General features: G+C 43.1%; 1 protein-coding gene across 1 annotated transcript; it reads right to left on the bottom strand.

Annotated features, from left to right (window-relative positions):
* Nucleotides 1–9,679: 9,679 nt before the first annotated feature.
* LOC128706634 (uncharacterized) lies at nt 9,680–10,531 on the bottom strand. Its single transcript, XM_053801584.2, has one exon. The coding sequence runs from the start codon at nt 10,343–10,345 to the stop codon at nt 9,680–9,682; it is 666 nt and encodes a 221-aa protein (XP_053657559.2). The 5' UTR covers nt 10,346–10,531.
* Nucleotides 10,532–12,038: the final 1,507 nt, after the last annotated feature.

The raw sequence follows: 12,038 nt of genomic DNA, 5'->3' as shown, positions 1-12,038 counted from the left end.
GCAGTGTACATTCTGATATTGTGGTGGTGTGTTGCAGTGTACATTCTGATATTGTGGAGGTGTGTTGCAGTGTACATTCTGATATTGTGGTGGTGTGTTGCAGTGTACATTCTGATATTGTAATGGTGTGTTGCAGTGAACATTCTGATATTGTAATGGTGTGTTGCAGTGTACATTCTGATATTGTAATGGTGTGTTGCAGTGTACATTCTTATATTGTAATGGTGTGTTGCAGTGAACATTCTGATATTGTAATGGTGTGTTGCAGTGTACATTCTGATATTGTAATGGTGTGTTGCAGTGTACATTCTGATATTGTGGTGGTGTGTTGCAGTGTACATTCTGATATTATGGTGGTGTGTTGCAGTGTACATTCTTATATTGTAATGGTGTGTTGCAGTGTACATTCTGATATTGTAATGGTGTGTTGCAGTGTACATTCTGATATTGTAATGGTGTGTTGCAGTGTACATTCTGATATTGTAATGGTGTGTTGCAGTGTACATTCTGATATTGTAATGGTGTGTTGCAGTGAACATTCTGATATTGTAATGGTGTGTTGCAGTGAACATTCTGATATTGTAATGGTGTGTTGCAGTGTACATTCTGATATTGTAATGGTGTGTTGCAGTGTACATTCTGATATTGTAATGGTGTGTTGCAGTGTACATTCTGATATTGTAATGGTGTGTTGCAGTGAACATTCTGATATTGTAATGGTGTGTTGCAGTGTACATTCTGATATTGTAATGGTGTGTTGCAGTGAACATTCTGATATTGTGGTGGTGTGTTGCAGTGAACATTCTTATATTGTGGTGGTGTGTTGCAGTGTACATTCTTATATTGTGGTGGTGTGTTGCAGTGTACATTCTGATATTGTGGTGGTGTGTTGCAGTGTACATTCTGATATTGTAATGGTGTGTTGCAGTGTACATTCTGATATTGTAATGGTGTGTTGCAGTGTACATTCTTATATTGTGGTGGTGTGTTGCAGTGTACATTCTTATATTGTAATGGTGTGTTGCAGTGTACATTCTGATATTGTGGTGGTGTGTTGCAGTGTACATTCTGATATTGTAATGGTGTGTTGCAGTGTACATTCTGATATTGTGGTGGTGTGTTGCAGTGTACATTCTGATATTGTAATGGTGTGTTGCAGTGTACATTCTGATATTGTAATGGTGTGTTGCAGTGTACATTCTGATATTGTAATGGTGTGTTGCAGTGTACATTCTGATATTGTAATGGTGTGTTGCAGTGTACATTCTGATATTGTAATGGTGTGTTGCAGTGTACATTCTGATATTGTAATGGTGTGTTGCAGTGTACATTCTGATATTGTAATGGTGTGTTGCAGTGTACATTCTGATATTATGGTGGTGTGTTGCAGTGTACATTCTGATATTGTGGTGGTGTGTTGCAGTGTACATTCTGATATTGTGGTGGTGTGTTGCAGTGAACATTCTGATATTGTGGTGGTGTGTTGCAGTGTACATTCTGATATTGTGGTGGTGTGTTGCAGTGAACATTCTGATATTGTGGTGGTGTGTTGCAGTGAACATTCTGATATTGTAGTGGTGTGTTGCAGTGAACATTCTGATATTGTGGTGGTGTGTTGCAGTGAACATTCTGATATTGTGGTGGTGTGTTGCAGTGTACATCCTGATATTGTGGTGGTGTGTTGCAGTGAACATTCTGATATTGTGGTGGTGTGTTGCAGTGTACATTCTGATATTGTAGTGGTGTGTTGCAGTGAACATTCTGATATTGTAGTGGTGTGTTGCAGTGTACATTCTGATATTGTGGTGGTGTGTTGCAGTGTACACTCTGATATTGTGGTGGTGTGTTGCAGTGAACATTCTGATATTGTGGTGGAGTGTTGCAGTGAACATTCTGATATTGTGGTGGTGTGTTGCAGTGTACATTCTGATATTGTGGAGGTGTGTTGCAGTGTACATTCTGATATTGTGGTGGTGTGTTGCAGTGAACATTCTGATATTGTGGTGGTGTGTTGCAGTGTACATTCTGATATTGTGGTGGTGTGTTGCAGTGTACATTCTGATATTGTGGTGGTGTGTTGCAGTGTACATTCTGATATTGTGGTGGTGTGTTGCAGTGTACATTCTGATATTGTGGTGGTGTGTTGCAGTGTACATTCTGATATTGTGGTGGTGTGTTGCAGTGTACATTCTGATATTGTGGTGGTGTGTTGCAGTGTACATTCTGATATTGTGGTGGTGTGTTGCAGTGAACATTCTGATATTGTGGTGGAGTGTTGCAGTGAACATTCTGATATTGTGGTGGTGTGTTGCAGTGAACATTCTGATATTGTGGTGGTGTGTTGCAGTGTACATTCTGATATTGTGGTGGTGTGTTGCAGTGTACATTCTGATATTGTGGTGGTGTGTTGCAGTGTACATTCTGATATTGTGGTGGTGTGTTGCAGTGTACATTCTGATATTGTGGTGGTGTGTTGCAGTGAACATTCTGATATTATGGTGGTGTGTTGCAGTGAACATTCTGATATTGTGGTGGAGTGTTGCAGTGAACATTCTGATATTGTGGTGGTGTGTTGCAGTGAACATTCTGATATTGTGGTGGTGTGTTGCAGTGTACATTCTGATATTGTGGTGGTGTGTTGCAGTGTACATTCTGATATTGTGGTGGTGTGTTGCAGTGTACATTCTGATATTGTGGTGGTGTGTTGCAGTGTACATTCTGATATTGTGGTGGTGTGTTGCAGTGTACATTCTGATATTGTAATGGTGTGTTGCAGTGTACATTCTGATATTGTGGTGGTGTGTTGCAGTGTACATTCTGATATTGTAATGGTGTGTTGCAGTGTACATTCTGATATTGTGGTGGTGTGTTGCAGTGTACATTCTGATATTGTAATGGTGTGTTGCAGTGTACATTCTGATATTGTGGTGGTGTGTTGCAGTGAACATTCTGATATTGTGGTGGTGTGTTGCAGTGAACATTCTGATATTGTGGTGGTGTGTTGCAGTGAACATTCTGATATTGTGGTGGTGTGTTGCAGTGTACATTCTGATATTGTGGTGGTGTGTTGCAGTGAACATTCTGATATTGTGGTGGTGTGTTGCAGTGTACATTCTGATATTGTGGTGGTGTGTTGCAGTGTACATTCTGATATTGTGATGGTGTGTTGCAGTGTACATACTGATATTGTGGTGGTGTGTTGCAGTGTACATTCTGATATTGTGGTGGTGTGTTGCAGTGTACATTCTGATATTGTGGTGGTGTGTTGCAGTGTACATTCTGATATTGTAATGGTGTGTTGCAGTGTACATTCTGATATTGTGGTGGTGTGTTGCAGTGTACATTCTCAGACTCCAAAACTGGATATGCATATTCTTTCCGAAATAAAATTTTGACCAAAAATGTGATACTCTAGCTCACGGTCCTACCTTGTGTCATCCTAACATACATACATGTATTTGTAGTTGTTACAGGTATGTATTTATCCGTGTGCGTGTGTGTGTGTGTGTGTGTGTGTGTGTGTGTGTGTGTGTGTGTGTGTGTGTGTGTGTGTGTGTGTGTCTGTGTGTGTGTTTGTGTGTGTGTGTGTGTGTGTGTGTGAAATAGTTTTCTTAATCCATTCTTTCATATACTTTATACGCTGTTATCATATCTCCTCTTGCCCCTCCTATCAGCCAGCAGCATTGCCAACTTTAGCGTTTTCACCCCTCCGTCGTAATTAATATTTTCCAGCCGCCATTCCTCCTGGTAAACCATAACTTAAAAATAAAAAAAAATGACACAATACCATGACTGGAACGATACACAAATAACCCGCACATGGAAGAGAGGAGCTTACGACGACGTTTCGGTCCGACTTGGACCATTTACTTAAAAATCATCATCCTGGTCAATACAGCGCCTCTTACCACCTCACTCTAACATTTCTCCTCCATAATTACATTCTTCCGCTCATCACTGCTCACATTCTCCTCTCAATCGTTAAGTTTATTTGCCTGTTTAGCCTACCATTGTTTCCAAGTTCCAAATTACCTTCACATCCAGTTAAAACTTTCTTATTTAGTAAACCGGAACTTTCTATTTACTAAATCGTAACCTTTCTCCTCCACCTCAGTGATTCTGTGCCCCGTCGTATTTATTTTTGTGTTCCACATTTTTACAAATTTGAATTAATGCCTTAGTTCCCTCCTCCTCCTATCAGTTATTTCCGTTTTAAATTTCCTTGCTTATTATTGTATGTCCTATTCTTATAACAAAATCGTTGTATGTTCTTGTATAACTATACTATGCACAAAGTCGCTTGTTATGCTGAGTATTTCCTGCAAATTAGGTCAGTTTTGTCCCAGGATGTGACCCACACCAGTCCACTAACACCCAAGATGTGACCCACACCAGTCCACTAACACCCAGGATGTGACCCACACCAGTCCACTAACACTCAGGATTTGACCCACACCAGTCCACTAACACTCAGGATTTGACCCACACCAGTCCACTAACACCCAGGATGCGACCCACACCAGTCCACTAACACCCAAGATGTGACCCACACCAGTCCACTAACACCCAGGATGTGACCCACACCAGTCCACTAACACCTAGGATGCGACCCACACCAGTCCACTAACACCCAGGATGTGACCCACACCAGTCCACTAACACTCAAGATTTGACCCACACCAGTCCACTAACACCCAGGATACGACCCACACCAGTTCACTAACACCCAGGATGTGACCCACACCAGTCCATTAACACATAGGATGTGACCCACAACAGTCCACTAACACCCAGGACGCGACCCACACCAGTCCACTAGCACCCAGGATGTGACCCACACCAGTCCACTAACACCCAGGATGCGACCCACACCAGTCCACTAACACCCAGGATGCGACCCACACCAGTCCACTAACACCCAGGATGTGACCCACACCAGTCCACTAACACCCAGGATGTGACCCACACCAGTCCACTAACACCCAGGATGCGACCCACACCAGTCCACTAATACCCAGGATGCGACCCACACCAGTCCACTAACACCCAGGATGCGACCCACACCAGTCCACTAACACCCAGGATGCGACCCACACCAGTCCACTAACACCCAGGATGTGACCCACACCAGTCCACTAACACTCAAGATTTGACCCACACAAGCCCACTAACACCCAGGATACGACCCACACCAGTCCACTAACACCCAGGATGTGACCCACACCAGTCCACTAACACATAGGATGTGACCCACAACAGTCCACTAACACCCAGGATGCGACCCACACCAGTCCACTAACACCCAGGATGTGACCCACACCAGTCCACTAACACCCAGGATGCGACCCACACCAGTCCACTAACACCCAGGATGCGACCCACACCAGTCCACTAACACCCAGGATGCGACCCACACCAGTCCACTAACACCCAGGATGTGACCCACACCAGTCCACTAACATCCAGGATGTGACCCACACCAGTCCACTAACACCCAGGATGCGACCCACACCAGTCCACTAACACCCAGGATGCGACCCACACCAGTCCACTAACACCCAGGATGTGACCCACACCAGTCCACTAACACCCAGGATGCGACCCACACCAGTCCACTAACACCCAGGATGTGACCCACACCAGTCCACTAACACCCAGGATGCGACCCACACCAGTCCACTAACACCCAGGATGCGACCCACACCTGTCCACTAACACCCAGGATGCGACCCACACCAGTCCACTAACACCCAGGATGTGACCCACACCAGTCCACTAACACCCAGGATGTGACCCACACCAGTCCACTAACACCCAGGATGTGACCCACACCAGTCCACTAACACCCAGGATGCTACCCACACCAGTCCACTAACACCCAGGATGCGACCCACACCAGTCCACTAACACCCAGGATGCGACCCACACCAGTCCACTAACACCCAGGATGCGACCCACACCAGTCCACTAACACCCAGGATACGACCCACACCAGTCCACTAACACCCAGGATGCGACCCACACCAGTCCACTAACACCCAGGATGCGACCCACACCAGTCCACTAACACCCAGGATGCGACCCACACCAGTCCACTAACACCCAGGATGCTACCCACACCAGTCCACTAACACCCAGGATGTGACCCACACCAGTCCACTAACACCCAGGATGTGACCCACACCAGTCCACTAACACCCAGGATGTGACCCACACCAGTCCACTAACACCCAGGATGCTACCCACACCAGTCCACTAACACCCAGGATGCGACCCACACCAGTCCACTAACACCCAGGATGCGACCCACACCAGTCCACTAACACCCAGGATGCGACCCACACCAGTCCACTAACACCCAGGATGCTACCCACACCAGTCCACTAACACCCAGGATGTGACCCACACCAGTCCACTAACACCCAGGATGCGACCCACACCAGTCCACTAACACCCAGGATGCGACCCACACCAGTCCACTAACACCCAGGATGCGACCCACACCAGTCCACTAACACCCAGGATGCTACCCACACCAGTCCACTAACACCCAGGATGTGACCCACACCAGTCCACTAACACCCAGGATGTAACCCACACCAGTCCACTAACACCCAGGATGTGACCCACACCAGTCCACTAACACCCAGGATGCTACCCACACCAGTCCACTAACACCCAGGATGCGACCCACACCAGTCCACTAACACCCAGGATGCGACCCACACCAGTCCACTAACACCCAGGATGCGACCCACACCAGTCCACTAACACCCAGGATACGACCCACACCAGTCCACTAACACCCAGGATGCGACCCACACCAGTCCACTAACACCCAGGATGCGACCCACACCAGTCCACTAACACCCAGGATGTGACCCACACCAGTCCACTAACACCCAGGATGCGACCCACACCAGTCCACTAACACCCAGGATGCGACCCACACCAGTCCACTAACACCCAGGATGCGACCCACACCAGTCCACTAACACCCAGGATGTGACCCACACCAGTCCACTAACACCCAGGATGCGACCCACACCAGTCCACTAACACCCAGGATGCGACCCACACCAGTCCACTAACACCCAGGTACCCATATTAATACCGATGAGTGAACAGGGACAGGGACAACAGATGTCTTATGGAAACACGTCCCTATTGTTTTCCAGCCGTACCGGAGGGGATTCGAACCCCAGACCTCAGTGTGTGAGCGATCGACTTACCTTCAATTTCTCTCAATTTTTTATGGCTTTCTAGACCCTTTCATTACATAATTCTTGAATAATTATTCTTTGATTCCTTTTCCCCCCAAAAAATCGTATATTTTCGATAACATAAATATTTCAGAATTCTCTGTCATTTATTTTTTTTTATATTTGTCTCTTGTATCTCATTTAATTTGTCTAAAATATTACATTAAGTATTTATTTATCCTTTCCTATAATCTCGTTATTCGTGTTTCTTTCTCCACTGTTTCTTCAGGTATATATAGACCTTATATTATATATATTATTTCCGTTATTACATTATCATCTGTTCCTAGTTAGTTTAGATTATTATTATTATTATTATTATTATTATTATTATTATTATTATTATTATTATTATTATTATTATTATTATTATTATTATTCGGGTTCGATACAAGGAAGCGAAGGGCAGGTCCCATTCTTTGGTTCATGAGCTCCTTACCTGGATCAAGAACCCTTCCTTGAGTTGCTAGTTTACACCATGAATGTTGTCGTTCCAAAGTACCAGATCAGGTATTGGAAATATAAACACAAATGCAGTATAATATGATCCTTTATTGACAACGTTTCGCCCACACAGTGGGCTTTTTCAAGTCACACACGGATCTACCTGGGGTGGGAAGGTACGAGAGTATTTATAGTGAGGTTCAGAATGTTGAGGTCAATAAAGGTTCACATTATATTGCATTTGTGTTTATATTTCCATTGTGTCGGTATTTTATACCATTTATTTTCAGATCAGGTACTAAAGTGTCGTCGTCCCTCGTCGTCGTTTCGTCTACTTACAGAAACCTAACAAAATTCCCGGCCTCATAATATCCCCAGATTATTTTTTCACAATTGAGATCTCAGTTTACAATAACTTTCTTATTATTTCTGTCTCTTTCCAGCGATAATTTCTGCTATTTTAATCTATATAATATACGACAGTGATATTCCCAAAATATTACGTTATCTCAGTAATGTGATATTATTCCTATTTTCTTCTGTTTGAACTTAATTTGATTTTCCTCTGGCTAGTTTCTCTCAATATGCTGGAATTATTTGCTATTTTGCCTCTAATTTCCTATGATAATACAGCCTATTTCACTCTTTATTTGTTAATTTTAACGTAACTATCTCCTGTTTTAAGCTTATATTTCTTTAGTTCTTTCATTTCCTTCTAAAAACTCCGAATAACGTTCCAGTAATATCGTAATATAACTATACACGTTTAACTAGTTTCGTCGTTTTCTTCGTTATTCTTGTTCAGGTACAACTTTCAGCCTTATACTCCTCCGATTCTTTGTTCATTCCCAGTCTGTTCTTGTTATCAGTTATTTCTTATTTTCTGTATTTGTTTTGAAGTGTATAATTGTATATTAATTTTGTATTGTGTTAGGTAAGACACATATGCAACAGTTAAGTATCTTTATTTCGAAACGTTTCGCCTACACAGTAGGCTTCTTCAGTCGAGTACAGAAAAGTTGATAGAAGCAGAAGATACTTGAAGACGATGTAATCAGTCCATCACCCTTAAAGTTTTGAGGTGGTCAGTCCCTCAGTCTGGAGAAGAGTATTGTTCCATAGTATGAAACAATATGGAACAATATTGTTTCAGACTATGGAACAATGCTCTTCTCCAGACTGAGGGACTGATCACCTCAAAACTTTAAGGGTGATGGACTGATTACATCGTCTTCAAGTATCTTCTGCTTCTATCAACTTTTCTGTACTCGACTGAAGAAGCCTACTGTGTAGGCGAAACGTTTCGAAATAAAGATACCTAACTGTTGCATATGTGTCTTACCTAACAACCTGTCGGTATTTTATACCATTTTAATGTTCAATTTTGTATTGTATTATTTATTTATACAGCCTTAATATATAGTTATAATATTTGTATTATTGTAAATAATTTTTCAATACTTTGTACGAAAAAGGAAAAATATAGGCTTAGAATATTAGGCCTAAATTTGTTACCTAATTTATATATATGCCATTATTTATAATTCGCACATAGAAACGACGCTTCTTTCCGATTTATATAGTTAATGGGCCAAGGTGGACCGAAATGTCGCAGTAAAGTTTCTGTCTTATGTGTGGGTTATGTGGGTACCGAAGTGGGCATAACGAAGTTCCCTAAAAATTTTGAATAAAGCTGCTGATTTTAGCATATTGTTAATGGTATCTTAACATAAATCTGGTAAAGGAAATCTGGCTATTGTATTGTTGACTATGGATTATTATGACTATCGTTGTTGACTATTCTTGGCTATTGTGTTTACTAATGTTCTATTCTGAAGCATTTGTAATCACCATTTGGGTATTAAAAACCAGTGGAGAATATGTCTTTCACTATCGAAATTTGGGGAAAGTCACCGACGGACCAGGGAGAAGAGTGTTGACATCAAGAACTTGACTGAAACTGGCAGTGGCACTTACCTTTGTGTGTCGTCGTTGTGAGAGTTGCGTAGCAAGTGTCGCAGACGCTCTCTGGTGCTCCTGCCGTCTTCACCCTCCAGCACCTCAGATCGGGCACGCTGGAGGAACTCATTAATTCTTGTGAGGGTGGAGGACCTTCTTAGTGAGTCCACGGACATTCCTCCGTGGGACTTACAATACTCTGATGGGTCGGTGCCTAGAGTATCGTGAGTGTCGGCCGGGGGCTTGCTGTTGCTAGCTTCGTTCTCGTCCTCCATCACGTCTGAGCCCGTAAGACTTTGAGTTTCCAATATCTGGGGTATTTCAAACGGATCGTTATGTGCATTAGAAGTCTTGGAGGCGCCGTTGACATACTCGGGTGGGTCAGGACGCTGCCACACGGGGAGGTGTTCCTGGCCGTAGCCCGGTAGTAACACGGCTCTTCTAGGATCAATGAGAGGAACCACCACTTCCTTGCTTTCCGCCGTCAGATCACTAGCGCTATAGTGGCGCCTGTGGGAGCTGTGGGGTTCCCCATCACCAGCCCACAACGGGAGAACACCGTGGTTTTCTCCCTGCACGTATACTCCCCCGTCTATAAATTCCAGATCCTCCAGGGAGTCATATCCCTCCTCCAGAAGCCATGGCAGCTTGTGGAATGGGTGCTGGAATTCCCGAGGCATTGTATCTGAAGACACAGTAGCCAGTGTCAACACAGTAGCCAGTGTCAACACAGTAGCCAGTGTCAACACAGTAGCCAGTGTCAACACAGTAGTGCAGATTGAGGCCAAGTCGTCTCATTTCATATTTTAGAAGACTCGTGTTCCAGTTAATACAATTCTTCAGGTAATCACTTCAGTCCACGTATAACACATGAAGAATCTGAAAAGACATAAAAAAGTGAAGAAAACACTATTATATACTATCTTTAATACATAGTATTCAAAAAGAAAATATCTGAGTAACTCCTACAATATTAATTAACTGGCAATACACTGTGTTAGAAGAAGCAGTTGCCAGCTCGTGTTTTAGAGATACCTAGAAAATGGGTGAAAGTTACTAGCCTGTTGACCAGCAGGAATACCACTTTTGTTCATGTAAATGATTCAAACATCAGTATTATGTGGCATCGTTTATTGTTTTTTTTTTTTTTTTTTGCTAGGCCTGAATTAAAATGTAAACCGAGGTATATGAAGCTCGGTTCCGGGAAAGGATATTGAGGATTTGCAGACCAACTATTATAAAACTGAGAATATGTCACACGTCAGCATAGTAATAGTCTGGTGTTTATCAGTATTGTAAGTTACTATTTTAAGCAAAAATATGTACGTACATATACTAAGAATCATACATAAGAATAAATTTAATTTTGGTGACATTAATATCCTTAAATCATACACGAACGTCATCTGCAATGACTGAACGATTGCTGTTGTGATTCACGTAAAACATCGATCGATACCATGCCCAGCCCTTCTAGGGTAGGGTAGGTGCCTGAGCCCGAGCCTTTAGCTCATAAGACTGTCATTCCCATTAGCCCCCTTGAGGCGGGGATGGCAGACCAGAGAGGCCTAGCTTGTGGCTAGGTCTGGGGACAGTTGGTCCCAAAGATGAGGAGGTACTTGTGCCTCCTCCCATGGGAGACTTAGGTCTCAGACACTCCCTAAAGAGGGAGCCAAGGCCGGGCCACCACTTGGAAAAGGCCCGGGCCGGGAGAATACCGGCTAATATTTAATAATAATAATAATAATAAGTAAAACATCAATGTTTTCGAAAATGAAGAGCAAATTGGCTAACTGATGAACACTTAGCAAGGCAGTCACCTGTCCTGCCCATAACAATGTTGTCGTGTAGCCATACAGTCTGGCTAGACCACAACATTGGAGGTTTACGGACATCGGACGTCGGACAGTGTGACTTTGTAAATGGTCCAAGTCGGACCGAAACGTCGCCGTAAGCTCCTCTCCTCCATGTGCGGGTTATTTGTGTATCTTTAGTTTTCTGTGTTCTTAGCCTTCCTGTAAATAATGACCTGCTAAATTAATAAGCAACGAAATTTAACTTGAGATAAGTATTTTTCAAAAGCTAAAAATTCCTCTCCAAACTGTAGCGACTATTTATATTTTGAGAGCATTTTGAAACTCAATATATATATATCATTTGATTTACAACAATTAACAATTACCTTTCCCTTTTGCAGTGTTTCAGTTTATCATTAATCACTGCCTGGAGCTCTGATATGATGACATCAATTATAACTTCAGCTCTACTCAAACTACAGCCTCTGGAATGAACTTTTTTCTAAGCTAGATTTACAATTCTCAATAGTTGCTTTGAGAATAATGCAGAAGACAGTATGCAAAGCTACATCAAGGA

The sequence above is a fragment of the Cherax quadricarinatus genome, chromosome 3 (genome assembly GCF_038502225.1).
Source record: "Cherax quadricarinatus isolate ZL_2023a chromosome 3, ASM3850222v1, whole genome shotgun sequence".
Lineage (NCBI taxonomy): Eukaryota > Metazoa > Arthropoda > Malacostraca > Decapoda > Parastacidae > Cherax > Cherax quadricarinatus.
Note: the sequence above shows the minus strand (reverse complement) of the source record. Positions and strands in the feature narration are given on the sequence as shown.